Source organism: Triticum aestivum, chromosome 5D, assembly GCF_018294505.1.
Source record: "Triticum aestivum cultivar Chinese Spring chromosome 5D, IWGSC CS RefSeq v2.1, whole genome shotgun sequence".
Lineage (NCBI taxonomy): Eukaryota > Viridiplantae > Streptophyta > Magnoliopsida > Poales > Poaceae > Triticum > Triticum aestivum.
The window spans coordinates 327387771-327406905 of NC_057808.1; the positions used below are offsets into that span (position 1 = coordinate 327387771).

Below are 19135 nucleotides of genomic sequence, written 5' to 3' on the forward strand. Positions count from 1 at the left end.
TCGAATCCACCTCAGAACGAACAATGAAAAAGGCGTCGAGCGGGTGCAAGGTCGAGGAGCTAGGAAGGATGGAAGAAAGCTTGACCGTTTTTTCACTAAACTACTCGAACTTTTTGTTCGAAAAAGCGGAAATAGCTCAGTTCGAGAGAGGGTTGAGCTTCATCGGTTAGTGTGCACCAAAGGATGAGGTTCCTTTTCCGTCCTACAAATTGAAACCGTTCTAGCTTGATACTGCGATATCGTCAAATCATCCAACGGAGCATGGAAACCATTTCGGTGGCGGTAATGGCCTCCAGTAGTTTTCTATGGAACCATACCACTATGGTCATCTATATGATTAGACGTGCTGCTTCACTAGACTTTCCTGAACCATCCATTTGATCCCCACGGTCGTGACACCACTTTCTAAACAAAAGTTTCCAAAATCCAATGCGGAACCAAGCAGTAAGAGAAATTCATCATGGTAATTATTAGTCGAAAACCAAAGTGGAACGGAGAGAACGGAGAGTCAGTTACAATGAAAAAATTGTTGAGGAATCATGTTGAAAGAACAACATTCTGTGTCATAAATATTGTATATAGAGATTTTTCATGTATCGACGCTTTTGATTCAGTTATGAAAGTACGCTGTACTAGACTTGCACCCCTAGTTACGCAGAAGTGCAAGCACAGAAGCGGATGACCGGACCTTACCAACATACTCATAAAAGTATTATATACTGGGGTCTGTGCTCTTGACAAGCAGTGTTTCCAGTCTAGCTGTGTCAAATCGGGTGTGAAGTGTCCTTCTAGGTTCTGGCTGGTAGAGCAGAGGACTGAAAATCCTCTTTAGTTTCACGCATGGGACTCTAAATCCCAATTGCGCTAGCTCTGTGGTTCGATTCCACAACAGAAGAACAATGAATGAATGTGGACGGTCAACCAGGTAAGCCTGTGCCCAGGAAAGAAAGGACTAGGACGGATTGAGAGAAGCTTTCACAGTGAAAAATGAAAAAAAAGCATATCGTTCTTAGAAATTGTGGAATTTGACTCAGTTAGAGCTATGGTTTAGCATCAAGAGGGAAGTTTTGTAAAAGCAACAGGAAGAATTGCTCAGATACCCGTGAGCGTATATAACTTGGATCATGTTATAAATGCTCTGGCTAAACCTATTGATGGGAGAGGCGAGGCGTTCCGTATACGAACCTCTTCAAACATGGCTTATTGCTATCGATTCGATGATCCCTGTAGGGCGCGGTCAACGAGAGTTCATTATTGGGGACAGACTGGCTGGCAAAACAGCAGTAGCTATAGATACAATTCTCAAGAAAAAAGGGCAAGATGTAAGAAGAACGAGAGCGAGCCTTCACGAAAGAAAATGCAAGTGAAAGAGAATTGTCAAAATTTCCTAAAAGCGGTGGTTCTTTTCTTTATGGATCGGGTAGATCCATATGTTCTGAGGGGGAGACGAGGTGTAGCGCAGTCTGGTCAGCGCATCTGTTTTGGGTACAGAGGGCCATAGGTTCGAATCCTGTCACCTTGATGTGGTATTCACATAATGGGGCCGAAGAGCAAAGCCCCGTAGCCTATCTGCGGTCGGGAAGGCAGGCGAAAAGCGCACACAAAAGAAAAAGAAAGCTAAAAAGCTTATTTTGCTATCCATTATCTTTGGTATTCTTCTATATTTAGATCATATTATATAGCTATTTCACAAGTTTTATTTACATACCTCAGTCATGTTATTTGTCTAGCCTTCAATCGGAATAGCCTCTCCACCGGTTCCGAAGATTCTTTCGGCATCAATGTGCTTTCGGAATCTTCCTATGATACAAATAACATTCTGGAACAGTTTAGGACAGAACAGGCCTCAGTCAAAAGCGAGCTTTTTTCGCGTATAGCCACCTCGAAGCCCAATTAGCGCACGGGCGGCCCCCTCAACTCAACCCTGACGAGTACGCAAACTTGGTCAGGGAGCATTTAGACGGTGCAGTTAGTATTGACCACTACCGCCAAGTCCATAATTCACAAATTGATGAAGTCCACATAATGGAGCTCAAAAGCCGATTACCAAATCTACCTTTTTAGCATCTTGAAACCGCACATAAGAAATATTATGAATGAATCACCTTACAATAACATACGAGAGACAACTTTCTATTTTGTCGAACAACATGTCGAACCCAATGAACAATTCCATTCAAAGGAATGTTCTAGAGTATCCACTATATTCGCGATATTTAACAAAATGGAATAAATTCTTCACGATTTCTAGAGTTCCGGGATTACTTCATTGATATCGATTTTCGCCTAAGCACGGCCTCTAGGTTAGTTCAAAGTGTAATACAACGAACTATTGATACACCGAAAACGAGTCAAGATGGATACATAAAATGGAGACATCGCGGATTACCCAAATTGGGACGACAATAGGACATTTCACTTTCTTTCGCAATATTTCTGATCATGACTCAGCCACTAGGAAAGGGGATTGCTTACTCTCAGCCACGTTTTCGCTTATGCTTAGTCAAGTGAGGATTCCATTCGAAGTAACGTAACAGGAGCACCATCTTCAAAACTTCTCGGGATCCAGAGTTTTTTGATAAAAGGTCCCATCCTTCAATATCATGATTGGGTCAACCAGGCCAGATCATAAGTGAAATAGTTTGATCGGGTCGACCAGGTCAGGCCCGATCATGAGTGAATAGAAAATAAAAAACGTACATAGCTGTTCCAGCGGAAATACTTTGTTTAATTCTACCACTTCTACTAGGCGTAGCCTTTTTAGTGCTAGCTGAACGTAAAGTAATGGCTTTTGTGCGACGTCGAAAGGGTCCTGATGTAGTGGGATCATTCGGATTGTTACAACCTCTAGCAGATGGTTTGAAATTGATTCTAAAAGAACCTATTTCACCAAGTAGTGCTAATTTCTCCCTTTTTAGAATGGCTCCAGTGGCTACATTTATGTTAAGTCTGGTCGCTTGGGCCGTTGTACCTTTTGATTATGGTATGGTATTGTCATATCCGAACATAGGGCTACTTTATTTGTTTGCCATATCTTCGCTAGGTGTTTATGGAATAATTCTAGCAGGTTGGTCTAGTAAGACGGGGGGCGGCCGTTCGGTCACCTATGATATACGGACCAATTGGTCAAAAATGGGTTTGTGCCGCAGGTGTTGAACGATCTACTCTACACAGGTGTGGGCTTACAGGGCTAGGGCTCATAAACCCTTTCTTTCATTCATCAAGGGGTCTGTCACTTTTCCAGGCCGGGATCGAGAAGTGGAAGTCATAAAAAAGAGATGTTTCTCTTCGCACCTCATATCAAGAGGAAAGGTAGCTTGTCAAGCTGGTCTCACTATTCGAAATTCTAGCTTTCTTTTTTTTCACCGGCTCTTCTTCTTTGTCAACGCTACTAAGGACCTGACGGTTCTCCTATTTGATGGATGAAAGAACATGAGAAAGGGTTCTAAAATAAAAGGCTAGAAAGTCTACTACAGTACAGTCAAAGTCAGCGGCCGAGTTTGCCTAGCCTCGCCTACTCATTTTTTTAGGCGAGCGAGTTAGCGAAGAGGCTTAGGGATAAGAGAGTGTCCACGCATACGTAGCGTTAATTCTACTACGCTACACAAAGTCACTTAGCTCGACATTAATTAAGAGAGTAAAGGAGGAATACCCTACATAGAGAACCATAGTTCGCTTACAAAGGTATAACCTTTAGCTCCCCGGGGCTAAGCTGTTTCGCACCACTGATAGTTAATTAAGATTCCATTTCAAAGGCGCTACTTTGTTTTCGCAAGCCTTTGTCATTGTCAGTCGACTAAGGTTGGCCCTCGGCCCCTGCGAATCCGTAAATCAGAGAGCATACAAAAAAAAGGATGGTCCCCTATGCATTTCATTCTTTCCGGAACGCAAAGAATTAAAGTACCTGACCCCCCATCATGGTGAACATCTCCTTGTGATCGGGATGAGGTAGATGCCTCCCAGCCGGGGGGGGGGGGATCGAATCGGAGTTTCCTTAGGTAGCCACCGACCTAAAGTTCTCCTTAAACTTTTGTGCTTGGTGGAAAAGAAGCGAACAAAGGTACGCTCGCTTGCTGTCTTGTTCTCTGCCGCGGACTGGGATCGCTCGCCAGCTAGGCCCTCTAGAAAAAAGTTGGAGCAACATTGTATGAGAACATATTACCCATCTTCGGGGACAAGGGGCGGAACGACCTCTCGATCTACTTACTGCAGCCCAGGACGGGTGTCGTCGTCTAGGCGTGACTTCTTGTTTTGATCTCCCCTACGCCTAGGACGTTGTCTGGGCCAAGAGCCATAGTTAGTTGCTGTTTCCATTTGGTTCTTCTTTCTCGTTGTTGATACCGGCAAGACCCAGCCAGATGATGATGTTTGCTGGTTGGTAGTGAGAGGACTCTTAGTACCCGCAAAAAAGGGCGCTGGTGAAAAAAACAATCATTTGATTTAGTTTCTTGCTCTCCCTTAGCAGCGGGAAAGGAGTCTATCTATCTGCCTAGCTTTGGTAGATTTCCCCCAACGCAATTCAAAAACGGAAAATCCACGAATCCCTGAGGTGGATAAGTTCGACGACTCAGCAGCAGTGCGGAATTGAGTTTCTGGTCCGGTGGATCTGATCTATAGTTAGGGGGCAATACATACCAAAAGGTTCGAAGAAGGAAGGCACAGTATATAACCAACCCACCCATAGCCGGTCTAACCAATGAGAGAGAAAAGTGCTTTTCTTTCCCTAAGAGTCCTCGAGTACACACAGCTATTGCGGATCCTTTGCGAGATCAGGATTTTTGATTCATAATTTAGAATCAATCCATGTTAGGTCAACATCGAGACAGAGCATCTCAGTTGGCTCTGTCAAGGAAGTGAAACAAGCATTCCTAGGTTGAGGTTACCATTGGATTGACCCTCAGTCAGGCCTCCGATTCCAAGGAGTTGATTCAGCAAGTTCCCCGCGCTACCCCGCGGGAAGTCTAATCGGATCAATCGGTGGTTCCGTAATGAGTAGTCGAATACACATTGAGGGGGCCTTGCCTCCTCCTTCCCGTCCACACCTTCATTCTTTTCCTCCTCTGATCTTAGAAAGCATACTAAACTTCACTCCAATCTTTCTCCATTAGCAACAAGAGCAGCTCTATCTATCGGCCCTTGATGAGTAAGCTTAGCTATACCACTTAGGTTGCAAAGCAGCAAGCTCCCTTCTAATGCATTATTGCTTGGAGCCTTCTCGCTTAGTAAGCCGCCTTCGGCCCTTCCTCCTTCTTACTCTGTTTGGTATTCGCTCACGGGTTTGTTTCCAGGTTCTTTCATTCTTGGTTGGCTCTCTCTATTGTTGTTTGTAGATCGTGCGTCTTGCGCATTGATTCGGCAGCGAGACCCGCCCTGGTTGTAAAGCGAAGCGAGCCGTCCTTCCTTTCATTGTTGCTTTGTCTTTGGTTTGTTTTTAAACTCGACCTTCTATCAGGACTATGGTGACGAACCTTACTCCCCCCGGTCAAGTGGTTGACCCGTCTGTCCAATAAGTTTACTAAGTGAATGGGAATCCTATAGTTTGACCAGCCTGGGAAGAGTAGTCAGAGGCAATTCGCTAATATGGAGCTGTTTATATCGGCTTTCTTTCCTAACTAACAAGAAAAGATAGGCATGCGAGTTCGACTCTCGTTCTATCCATGTTCAGCAGTCCCTTTCCATCTTGGTACTGTTGATGGCAGTACCACTCAACTACGAGATGCTTGAAAGTCGATGTATCAATAATGTTCCCAAGAGTAGCATCGAGCCTCAAAATAGCAAGCCATGCTTCAAGCTAAGTCAGTATGGATCTAATTGATTGCTAAACTGAAGGAACGATCTCTGTCAAAGATTCTCATTCTAAAGCAGGTGCCTAGCTCTGGAAGGATGGACGGGGTCATACCTATTTGAATTGAAGAACATTCTGTAACACTTGTTTTTGAGTGGGGAAGGAAAATAAGCACACAAGCGAACAACCATCTAACCGTCAGTCTGAACTCCCAGGATCAGTCCATCAGTAAGAAAAAGCTTCCGTTTCCGTCATTCAGCAGTGGAATGGAATAGTTCGATGGTATTGATCGTCCAACCATTGATTGGAATGTCTATCGTGATAAACCGTGTAATTCTATAAGCTAAGCAAATGAGGCAACAAAGAACCTAACCGTCCTCTCTGATTGACTTCATCAGAAGATTCCTATGGTCTGGTTTACCTTTCTTCTTTCCTTGCAACCTTGGATCGATATGGTTCATTCCTGGGCTATGCTCTTTCAACGGTTGACAGAAGAGGGGGACGGGCAAGGATGATCAGACTGCTTGGTTCGGTTCGTCGGAGGTATTAAAAAATTTTCTTTTTGGTCTTTTCTTTCTTGCCACCACTTTAACAGGTGCCGCTGCAATGAGAGCGTAAGTTGCGGAGTTTTTTCTGGATTCTTTTTTTTGGTGCGCTCTTCCTTTTTTTGGATAGAAAGAAGGGTTCAGTGGGAGGGCAAGGGGTAGTTAAGTTTTAGGTTGGCTCTTGTTTTTTACAGACTTTCTTTTCAGTGTAATTTAATAAAGAAGTAGCAATTGTTCATTTCATTTCATTTTTTTTCATTGGTAGTTCTTTTTCATTTGAAAGGGCAAAGGGGGGAAGGTAAAGGATTGACCCTCAGGGATCATACTACTCAAGAAGACTTGGGGAAAATAGCAGGATTGGAAAAGTTTGAAGAGACCGAGGAAGACAAATCCATTGTCAAATCCTGCAGAGTGATAACATCGAGTAGTGGGGGCTGGCTTCCACCCCTAAGAGAGCTCGATTTACCAGAATTCCGTCGAGTCCTAGTGGGCCTAGATTCCACGATAAGTTCCGAGAAATGGAGGAAATGATGCATTCAAAGTTCGCAGAATTGCAAGAAAGAAAAAATCCTTGAAAGAAAAACCAAACAAGGCCAGCTGTTCCCTATTGTTATCGGGAACGAGACTAAATGTTCAGCCTTAATGAGATGGACCTTGATTCCTCTCCGGCCAGGAAAAGATGCTTCTCCTCTTTGTTCTACTACCTTCATCCTCGGGTGAAGCCGGTTGGCTCACCAAACAAGATATATACTGTGAAATCATTGGTAACCATGCCTAACAGTCGGTCATCTAAGCTATCGGCCAAGGCAAGTGAGAGCTGTTCAAGAGTTGGGGGCATATCTTTAGCTCGAGCAGCATCCGCTCCCGAAATGTGAGTTAAGCTTTTTAAAAAGAAGAGCTATGAGTGGAACAGCTTCTTCTATTCCTTGTTGGCCTCCAGCTCCTTCTGCCCCTCAATCCTCTTCTTTGCCCTTTTTCTACTATTATGCGTGGCATGCCCCTGTTCGTATCTTAACAGGGCAACCTTGTCTTGCAAACAATCCCTTCGTCGCTAACACCGGTAATGCCCCATCCCTTTAATACTACTTTCGAGGAATTTCTCTCGCGTCCCTGTAGTGATAAGAGCGCATTCTCTAACAGCTTTGTAGCCGAGGCAACCATCCTCTTGCCAACCCTAAACAAAAGAAAGGAAAGCCCTACCCGCCTTCATTGGTTGAGTAAGGGGCATTTACCTATCAGTCCTAGTCCTAAGGCGCAATCGGAGCACTAAGCCCAATTACAGCTTGACTCTATAATTAGACCTCATTCTCCTAGTCCTATTCCTGATTGTTATTTCGGATTCTGTGCTTGGGTGGTATCTTCTTACTGTTGATTCAACCTCTTCGGGCAAACGTTGCCACTTCCTTTATTTGAAAAAAGGGGTCTAGAACTACAGTGATCTGATACCTTCTTCCCTTGGTCTGGGTAGGTAGGTTATGTAGGCTACAACTGTTCATAGGTTGTTCGATCGCAAAAGGCCAAATAATCGATTACTAGTATGCCGGATATTTCCAGGAGGCCCTTCCCCTATGTTTGACTCATCCTAGATGGGTTCACACCTGTTGATTCCGGTCAAAGAAAAAAGCTTTTTCACAGCATCCGTCCCATCACACCAATCTACGCCAAGATAAAGAATGCTGGGTTGCCAGGAACAAACCCTGTGATTCAAGGTCTTGCCTAGAATTGCCCTAAGAAAAGTGCACCCCATTAATTGACCCCTCTTTAGAGTAGTATAAGTACATCCTCAACTATAGCACGAGTAGAGTCGAGTTCTCGTACTAACCTAAGAGCAGATATGCCGAAATATTTCCACGTTCAAGCAACTAATCAATAAACGACTTCTCCGTAACAGTTTGAAGATTGGCTCGCAATGCAAGTAGGGGCAAGAAAGGAGAGCAAGACTTCCTTTTCTAAAAGAAGAAAGAACTAGACTTCTATAAGAAGATTTTTATAATCGTAGATCGTGGAATATTCATCTATCTTATTAGGTAACTACTTTAGCTGCTCTTGAAACTGAACCATCGTGAATAGAACTAGCGCTTAAGGGAGAGTAGGATCTGTTAGCAAGTCATATTCAATCACCCGGTCTTCTCCTTCCTAGCTTTTAGATTTTATGATTCTCTCTTGGATTTTCATACACTTAGCAGTGTACGTATCTTGGGTAAACTCGAACCTATAGTTGATCCATCCATACTCGGTAAAGAATCAAAAAGGTACTTGAAGACGACTTTGAATGGGAGGAGGTTTTCTTTTTATCCCCCTAACCTTATTTTTATGTCTTCTTCATTCTCAGTACCTACGGTCCATTGTAGGATGATTTTCCTAAGGCCTTGAATTCGTTGGCAAGGTGATCAGGGTCCTCTCCCTGGTCCTATCGAACCAGTGACTTCTCTCCTGGGATTGAATATGTTTTGCCTTTCCCCATTCTGCATTCCTATGTGGGTAGGATTCGCCAGGGATGAGCGGCTTATTTAGCCTATGCGAAGCGCGAAGCATAAGAGAAGAGTGTAGCGAAGCGAGTGTAATACTTGTAGCGAATATAAGTAGTGTCAAAGCCTACACTGGCTTAGCTCTACAGATGTTTTCAGGACGAAGACGGTGATACGATACCACTCGCCAGTGATGATAAGATTCACTCATAGCATAGGTGGAAGATCCATCCTATTTTCTTTATAGATCTATTTGTTCAAAGAAAATACGCCTAAAAATCATTCAGGGAGCCTACTCTTGGTATCCTTTACCACATTCACTTTCCATATTCCCTTTCTTTAGTTCAGATGCTATCGTACCTCAGGGAAAATCCAAATTTCTATCAATGATTCCCACCCAACTCTGGAATGACTCTCCCCTCTCTCCGTTAACATATCGAAGGTGTCTTATCCCTCAACCACACCTTAATAGCTCAGAGTTCCGAGCCTTGCTGGATGATGCAAAAGGGCCAACCTCATAGGATCAATTGAATAACCAACTCTCCCGCCCCGCTGCCGCTACTGCTCGAAAGCCTTTGGATCCCCTACAGGACTGTCATGAGCCCCTCCAAGGAGTCAAAATAAAGCCGAAACCAGATACAGGAAGTGTTGACCCGGATCAATTGAGTGCGAGCCCTTTTATCTTGAGCTGATTCTCCTTATTTTAGAGTTGTGGCGAAGGTAAATTGAGCTCTGGCCTGTGGGGAAGGAAAGGGCTCTAACAAAGTGTAGCGACCCGACCCAAAATGGATCGAAGTCTCTATGCTTAAGTGTCATCCCTGGATCGGTATGCTGACACACACAGTACTCAAGGAATTATAACAGAGTTCAATCACACTTTATTACATCGAGGTTCTCAAAAGAGTATTTATTACAATAATATGGCCAAAGGCCATCTAAATAAAAATAACTGCGGAAGCTTCAAAGGTAAATGAGTCCATCCAACTCCACGGCAAACTGAGTGCAGAACAATGACCTATTGCACCTTTAATCCTCGTCGGAAAAGTCTGCAACATGAGGCGTTGCAGCCGTGTAGGTCAGCACATGGAATATGCTGGCAATTTCACACCATAGAATAATAATAAATGAAAAGACTATCTCTATATGCAAATTTAGCTGGTGGAGGCTCTAAGTTTAATTTTGCATAAAGCTAATTTTACCCTACAACAAAGGAATAAACTTTTTTTTACTACTAAATTGAAATGCCATTATTGAGAAGGTTCCTCCAACTCAATCCCAAAATTCCCAAGTTATTAGTAGCCCAATAATTTCATTAAATAGAGTGATGAGATCAACCAATAATTCACTTCTAGATACTCAAATTGTCCATAACCGGGGACACAGCTAATCATGATTAGTTTGTACACTCTGCAGAGGTTTGCGCACTTTTCCCCACAAGACTCGACCACCTCCATGATCGGAAGATCGAGACATAGCCTTTCAGAAGCGTTTGCCCTTAACCCTGGGTAGACCGGTACACCTACTTTCCCCTACATCAACTAGTCTACCACGGAAAGAGGTCACACAACTTACTCAACTATGCCAGAGCCCATAATGGCTTGTGGCTGCACACGAAAGTTTCTAGGCATGAAATATCTTATGATCCCTTTGAGCCTGGGTGGCGGTGTTGGGGAACGTAGCAGAAATTCAAAATTTTCTACGCATCACCAAGATCAATCTATGGAGTAATCTAGCAACGAGGGGAAGGGGAGTGCATCTACATACCCTTGTAGATCGCGATGCGGAAGCATTGCAAGAACGCGGATGAAGGAGTCGTACTCGTAGCGATTCAGATCGTGGTTGATTCCGATCTAAGCGCCGAACCACGGCGCCTCCGCGTTCAACACACGTGCAGCCCGGTGACGTCTCCCACGCCTTGATCCAGCAAGGAGAGAGGGAGAGGTTGGGGAAGACTCCATCCAGCAGCAGCACAACGGCATGGTGGTGATGGAGGAGCGTGGCACTCCAGCAGGGCTTCGCCAAGCACCGCGGGAGAGGAGGAGCGAGAGGGGTAGGGCTGCGCCAAGAGAGAGGAAGTCCCATGTATATGGCAGCCCCAAAACCCCCACTATATATAGGGGAGGGGGAGGGGCTGCGACCCCATCTAGGGTTCCCCCCAAGGGGTGCGGCCAGCCCTAGATGGGAGTTGGAGGGGCGGCCAAGGGGGGAGAGGGGGGGCGCACCACTAGGTGGGCCTTAGGCCCATCTGAGCCTAGGGTTTCCCCTTCCCCCCTTCCTGCGCCCTGGGCCCCTTGTGGGAGGCGCACCAGCCCACCTAGGGGCTGGTCCCTTCCCACACTTGGCCCACGCAGCCCTCTGGGGCCGGTGGCCCCACCTGGTGGACCCCCGGGACCCTCCCGGTGGTCCCGGTACGTTACCGATAGCACCCGAAACTTTTCCGGTGACCAAAACAGGACTTCCCATATATAAATCTTTACCTCCGGACCATTCCGGAACTCCTCGTGACGTCCGGGATCTCATCCGGGACTCCGAACAACATTCGGTAACCACGTATATCTATTCCCTATAACCCTAGCGTCATCGAACCTTAAGTGTGTAGACCCTACGGGTTCGGGAACCATGCAGACATGACCGAGACGTTCTCCGGCCAATAACCAATAGCGGGATCTAGATACCCATGTTGGCTCCCACATGTTCCACGATGATCTCATCGGATGAACCACGATGTCGGGGATTCAATCAATCCCGTATTCAATTCCCTTTGTCAATCGGTATGTTACTTGCCCGAGATTCGATCGTCGGTATCCCGATACCTTGTTCAATCTCGTTACCGGCAAGTCTCTTTACTCGTCCCGTAACACATCATCCCGTGATCAACTCCTTGGTCACATTGTGCACATAATGATGATGTCCTACCGAGTGGGCCCAGAGATACCTCTCCGTTTACACGGAGTGACAAATCCCAGTCTCGATTCGTGCCAACCCAACAAACACTTTCGGAGATACCTGTAGTGCACCTTTATAGCCACCCAGTTACGTTGTGACGTTTGGTGCACCCAAAGCATTCCTACGGTATCTGGGAGTTGCACAATCTCATGGTCTAAGGAAATGATACTTGACATTAGAAAAGCTCTCAGCAAACGAACTACACGATCTTGTGCTAGGCTTAGGATTGGGTCTTGTCCATCACATCATTCTCCTAATGATGTGATCCCATTATCAACGACATCCAATGTCCATGGTCAGGAAACCGTAACCATCTATTGATCAACGAGCTAGTCAACTAGAGGCTTACTAGGGACATGGTGTTGTCTATGTATCCACACATGTATCTGAGTTTCCTATCAATACAGTTCTAGCATGGATAATAAACGGTTATCATGAACAAGGAAATATAATAATAACCAATTTATTATTGCCTCTAGGGCATATTTCCAACAGTGTCCCACTTGCACTAGAGTCAATAATCTAGTTCACATCACCATGTGATTAACACTCACAGGTCACATCACCATGTGACCAACATCCAAAGAGTTTACTAGAGTCAACAATCTAGTTCACATCACTATGTGATAAACACTTAATGAGTTCTGGTTTGATCATGTTATGCTTGTGAGAGAGGTTATTAGTCAACGGGTCTAAACCTTTCATATCCGTGTGTGCTTTACGAATATCTATGTCATCTTGTGGATGCTACCACGCGCTACTTGGAGCCATTTCAAATAACTGCTCTACTATACGAATCCGGTTTACTACTCAGAGTCATCCGGATTAGTGTCAAAGTTCGCATCGATGTAACCCTTTACGACGAACTCCTTTTCACCTCCATAATCGAGAAAATTCCTTAGTCCGCTAGATACTAAGGATAAGTTCGACCGCTGTCATGTGATCCATTCCCGGATCACTATTGTACCCCTTGACCAACTCATGGCAAGGCACACTTCATGTGCGGTACATAGCATAGCATACTGTAGAGCCTACGTCTAAAGCATAGGGGACGACCTTCGTCCTTTCTCTCTCTTCTGCTGTGGTCAGGTCTTGAGTCTTACTCAATACTCACACCTTGTAACACAGCCAAGAACTCCTTTGCTGATCTATTTTGAACTCTTTCAAAATCATGTCAAGGTGTGCGTTCTTTGAAAATATCATCAGGCGTCTTGATCTATCTCTATAGATCTTGATGCCCAATATGTAAGCAGCTTTATCAAGGTCTTCCTTTGAAAAACTCCTTTCAAACAACCCTTTATGCTTTCCAAAAAAATTACATCATTTCGGATCAACAATATGTCATTCACATATACTTATCAGAAATGTTGTAGCGCTCCCACTCACTTTATTGTAAATACAAGTTTCTAACAAACTTTGTATAAACCCAAAAACTTTGATCACTCCATCAAAGCGTATATTCTGAATCCGAGATGCTTGCTCTAGTCCATGGAAGGATCGCTGGAGCTAGCATACCTTTTAGCATCCTTAGGATCGACAAAACCTTTCTGATTGTATCACATACAACCTTTCCTTACGAAAACTGGTAAGGAAACTTGTTTTTGACATCCATCTGCCAGATTTCATAAATGCAGCTAATGCTAACATGATTCCAATGGACTTAAGCATCGCTACGAATGAGAAAATCTCATCGTAGTCAACTCCTTGAACTTGTGAAAATACTCTTTGCCACAAGTCGAGCTTCATAGACGGTAACCTTACCGTCCATGTCCGTCTTCTTCTTAAAGATCCATTTATCTCAATGGCTTGCCGATCATCGGGAAATTTACCAAAGTCCATGCTTTGTTTTGATACATGGATCCTATATCGGATTTCATGGCTTCTAACCATTTGTCGGAATATGGGCCCACCATCGCTTCTCCATAGCTCGTAGGTTCAGTATTGTCTAACAACATGATATCTAAGACAGGATCACGTACCACTCTGAAGTAGCACGCATCCTCGTCGTCCTACGAGGTTTGGTAGTGACTTGATCCGAAGTTTCATGATCACTATCATAAGCTTCCACTTCAATTGGTGTAGGTGCCACAGGAACAACTTCCTGTGCCCTGCTACACACTAGTTGAGGTGACGGTTCAATAACCTTATCAAGTCTCCACCATCCTCCCACTCAATTCTTTCGAGAGAAACTTTTCCTCGAGAAAGGACCCATTTCTAGAAGCAATTACTTTTGCTTCCAGATCTGAAATAGGAGGTATACCCAACTGTTTTGGGTATTCTATGAAGATGCATTTATCCGCTTTGGGTTCGAGCTTATCAGCCTGAAACTTTTTCACATAAGCATCGCAGCCCCAAAATTTTAAGAAACAACAACTTAGGTTTCTCTAAACGGTGTCGTCTCAACGGAATTGCGTGGTGCCCCTTTTAAAGTGAATGCGGTTGTCTCTAATGCCTAACCCATAAACGATAGTGGTAATTCGATAAGAGACATCATGGTATGCACCATATCCAATAGGGTGCAGTTATGATGTTCGGACACACCATCACACTGTGGTGTTCCAGGCGGTATTAATTGTGAAACACTTTCCACAATGTCTTAATTGTGTGTCAAACTCGTAACTCAGATATGTCTATGATCATATCATAGACATTTTATCCTCTTGTCACGACGATCTTCAACTTCACTCTGAAATTACTTGAACCTTTCAAGAATTCAGACTTGTGTTTCATCAAGTAAATACACTCAGCATCTACTCAAATCATCTGTGAAGTAAGAACATAACGATATCCACTGCATGCCTCAGCACTCATTGGACTGCATACATCAAAATGTATTACTTCCAACAAGTTGCTCTCTTGTTCCATCTTACTGAAAATGAGGCCTTTCAGTCATCTTGCCCATGTGGTATGATTTGCATGTCTCAAGTGATTCAAAATCAAATGAGTCCAAACGATCCATCTGCATGGAGTTTCTTCATGCATATATACCAATAGACATGGTTCGCATGTCTCAATCTTTTCAAAAAACGAGTGAGTCCAAAGATCCATCTACATGGAGCTTCTTCATGCGTTCTATACCAATATGACTCAAATGGCAGTGCCACAAGTATGTGGTACTATCATTACTATTTTATATCTTTTGGCACGAACATGTGTATCACTGCAATCGAGATTCATTTTAGGTGCAAGACCATTGAAGGTATTATTCAGAGTAACCATTATTCTCCTTAAATGAATAACCGTATTGCGATAAACATAATCCAATCATGTTTATGCTCAACGCAAACACCAATATCGATGGTAGAGGGAGCATGCGATGCTTGATCACATCAACCTTGGAAACACTTCCAACACACATCGTCATCTCACCTTTAGCTAGTCTCCATTTATTCCGCAGCTTTTATTTCGAGTTACTAACACTTAGCAAACGAACCGGTATCTAATACCCCGGTGCTGCTAGGAGTACTAGTAAAGTACACATTCATATAATGTATATCCAATATACTTCTGTCGACCTTGCCTGCCTTCTCATCTACCAAGTATCTAGGGTAGTTCTGCTTCAGTGACCGTTCCCCTCATTACAGGAGCACTTTCTCGGGTTTGGGTTTAACCTTGGGATTCTTCACTAGAGCAGCAAATGATTTGCTGTTTCATGAAGTATCCCTTTTGCCCTTGCCCTCCTTGAAACTAGTGGTTTTATTAACCATCAACAATTGATGCTCCTATTTGATTTCTACTTTCACGGTGTCAAACATCGCGAGTTGCTCAAGGATTATCATGTCTATCCCTGATATGTTATAGTTCATCACGAAGCTCTAATAGCTTGGTGGCAGTGACTATGGAGAGCCATCACTATCTCATCTGGAAGATTAACTCCCACTCGATTCAAGTGATTGTAGTACTCAGACAATCTGAGCACATGCTCAACGATTGAGCTTTTTCTCCCTTAGTTTGCAGGCTTAAGAAACTTGTCAGGGGTCTCATACCTCTTGACGTGGGCACTAGTCTGAAATCCCAATTTCAGTCTTCGGAACATCTCATATGTTCTGCGACGTTTCAAAACGTCTTTGGTGCCACAATTCTAAACCGTTAGCATTATGCACTGAACTATCACGTAGTCATCAAAACGTGTATGCCAGATGTTTCGCAACATCTACAGACGACGCTGAGGTTCAGCACACCGAGCGGTGCATTAAGGACATAAGCCTTCTGTGCAGCAATGAGGACAATCCTCAGTTTACGGACCCAGTCCGCATAATTGCTACTATCAACTTTCAACTAAATTTTCTCTAGGAACATATCTTAAACAGTAGAACTAAAGCGCAAGCTATGACATAATTTGCAAAGACCTTTTGACTATGTTCATGATAATGAAGTTCATCTGATTATTTAATGAACTCCCACTCAGATAGACATCCCTCTAGTCATCTAAGTGATACATGATCCGAGTCAAACTAGGCCGTGTCCGATCATCACGTGAGACGGACTAGTCATCATCGGTGAACATCTCCATGTTGATCGCATCTACTATACGACTCATGTTCGACCTTTCGATCTCTTGTGTTTCGAGGCCATGTCTGTACATGCTAGGCTCGTCAAGTCAACCTAAGTGTTTCGCATGTGTTCCGAGGCCATGTCTGTACATGCTAGGCTCGTCAACACCCGTTGTATTCGAACGTTAGAATCTATCACACCCGATCATCACGTGGTGCTTCGAAACAACGAACCTTCGCAACGGTGCACAGTTAGGGGGAACACGTCTCTTGAAATTTTAGTGAGGGATCATCTTATTTATGCTACCGTCGTTCTAAGCAAATAAGATGTAAACATGATAAACATCACATGCAAATCATAAGGTGACGTGATATGGCCAATATCATCTTGCGCCTTAGATCTCCATCTTCGAGGCGCGGCATGATCACCTTCGTCACCGGCATGACACCATGATCTCCATCATCATGATCTCCATCATCGTGTCTTCATGAAGTTGTCTCGCCAACTATTACTTCTACTACTATGGCTAACGGTTAGCAATAAAGTAAAGTAATTACATGGCGTTTCAATTGACACGCAGGTCATACAATAAATTAGGACAACTCCTATGGCTCCTGCCGGTTGTCATACTCATCGACATGCAAGTCGTGATTCCTATTACAAGAACATGATCAATCTCATACATCACATATATCATTCATCACATCCTTTTGGCCATATCACATCACATAGCATACCCTGCAAAAACAAGTTAGACGTCCTCTAATTGTTGTTGCATGTTTTACGTGGCTGCTATGGGTTTCTAGCAAGAACGTTTCTTACCTACGCAAAAGCCACAACGTGATATGCCAATTTCTATTTACCCTTCATAAGGACCCTTTTCATCGAATCCGATCTGACTAAAGTGGGAGAGACAGACACCCGCTAGCCACCTTATGCAACTAGTGCATGTCAGTCGGTGGAACTTGTCTCACGTAAGTGTACGTGTAAGGTCGGTCCGGGCCGCTTCATCCCACGATGCCGCCGAATCAAGATAAGACTAGTAATGGCAAGTAAATTGACAAAATCGACGCCCACAACTACTTTGTGTTCTACTCGTGCATAGAAACTACGCATAGACCTAGCTCATGATACCACTGTTGGGGAACGTAGCAGAAATTCAAAATTTTCTACGCATCACCAAGATCAATCTATGGAGTAATCTAGCAACGAGGGGAAGGGGAGTGCATCTACATACCCTTGTAGATCGCGATGCTGAAGCGTTGCAAGAACGCGGATGAAGGAGTAGTACTCGTAGCGATTCAGATCGCGGTTGATTCCGATCTAAGCGCCGAACCACGGCGCCTCCGCGTTCAAAACACGTGCAGCCCGGTGACGTCTCCCACGCCTTGATCCAGCAAGGAGAGAGGGAGAGGTTGGGGAAGACTCCGTCCAGCAGCAGCACAACGGCATGGTGGTGATGGAGGAGCATGGCACTCCAGCAGGGCTTCGCCAAGCACCGCGGGAGAGGAGGAGGGAGAGGGGTAGGGCTGCGCCAAGAGAGAGGAAGTCTCATGTATATGGCAGCCCCAAAACCCCCACTATATATAGGGGAGGGGGAGGGGCTGCGACCCCATCTAGGGTTCCCCCCCAAGGGGTGCGGCCAGCCCTAGATGGGAGTTGGAGGGGCGGCCAAGGGGGGAGAGAGGGGGGCGCACCACTAGGTGGGCCTTAGGCCCATCTGAGCCTAGGGTTTCCCCTTCCCCCCTTCCTGCGCCCTGGGCCCCTTGTGGGAGGCGCACCAGCCCACCTAGGGGCTGGTCCCTTCCCACACTTGGCCCACGCAGCCCTCTGGGGCCGGTGGCCCCACCTGGTGGACCCCCGGGACCCTCCCGGTGGTCCCGGTACGTTACCGATAGCACCCGAAACTTTTCCGGTGACCAAAACAGGACTTCCCATATATAAATCTTTACCTCCGGACCATTCCGGAACTCCTCATGACTTTCGGGATCTCATCCGGGACTCCGAACAACATTCGGTAACCACGTATATCTATTCCCAATAACCCTAGCGTCATCGAACCTTAAGTGTGTAGACCCTACGGGTTCGGGAACCATGCAGACATGACCGAGACGTTCTCCGGCCAATAACCAACAGCGGGATCTGGATACCCATGTTGGCTCCCACATGTTCCACGATGATCTCATCGGATGAACCACGATGTCGGGGATTCAATCAATCCCGTATTCAATTCCCTTTGTCAATCGGTATGTTACTTGCCCGAGATTCGATCGTCGGTATCCCGATACCTTGTTCAATCTCGTTACGGGCAAGTCTCTTTACTCGTTCCGTAACACATCATCCCGTGATCAACTCCTTGGTCACATTGTGCACATAATGATGATGTCCTACCGAGTGGGCCCAGAGATACCTCTCCGTTTACACGGAGTGACAAATCCCAGTCTCGATTCGTGCCAACCCAACAGACACTTTCGGAGATACCTGTAGTGCACCTTTATAGCCACCCAGTTACGTTGTGACGTTTGGTGCACCCAAAGCATTCCTACGGTATCCGGGAGTTGCACAATCTCATGGTCTAAGGAAATGATACTTGACATTAGAAAAGCTCTTAGCAAACGAACTACACGATCTTGTGCTAGGCTTAGGATTGGGTCTTGTCCATCACATCATTCTCCTAATGATGTGATCCCGTTATCAACGACATCCAATGTCCATGGTCAGGAAACTGTAACCATCTATCTATCAACGAGCTAGTCAACTAGAGGCTTACTAGGGACATGGTGTTGTCTATGTATCCACACATGTATCTGAGTTTCCTATCAATACAATTCTAGCATGGATAATAAACGATTATCATGAACAAGGAAATATAATAATAACCAATTTATTATTGCCTC

The 19135-nt window shown here is 44.8% G+C and overlaps 1 protein-coding gene and 1 non-coding gene across 2 annotated transcripts; both read left to right on the forward strand.

Annotated features, from left to right (window-relative positions):
- The first annotated feature begins 1447 nt into the window (after positions 1-1447).
- TRNAP-UGG (transfer RNA proline (anticodon UGG)) lies at positions 1448-1522 on the forward strand. Its single transcript has one exon. It is a non-coding gene; the product is annotated as a tRNA-Pro (tRNA).
- A 1232-nt stretch (positions 1523-2754) lies between these two features.
- LOC123124797 (NADH-ubiquinone oxidoreductase chain 1-like) lies at positions 2755-3259 on the forward strand. Its single transcript, XM_044545353.1, has one exon. It carries the CDS (start codon positions 2785-2787, stop codon positions 3154-3156), a length of 372 nt encoding a protein of 123 aa, XP_044401288.1. The 5' UTR covers positions 2755-2784; the 3' UTR covers positions 3157-3259.
- Positions 3260-19135: the final 15876 nt, after the last annotated feature.

Coding starts and splice junctions, on each gene's coding strand:
- LOC123124797 (XM_044545353.1), top strand. CDS start 2,785: ATGGCTTTTGTGCGACGTCGAAAGGGTCCTGATGTAGTGGGATCATTC.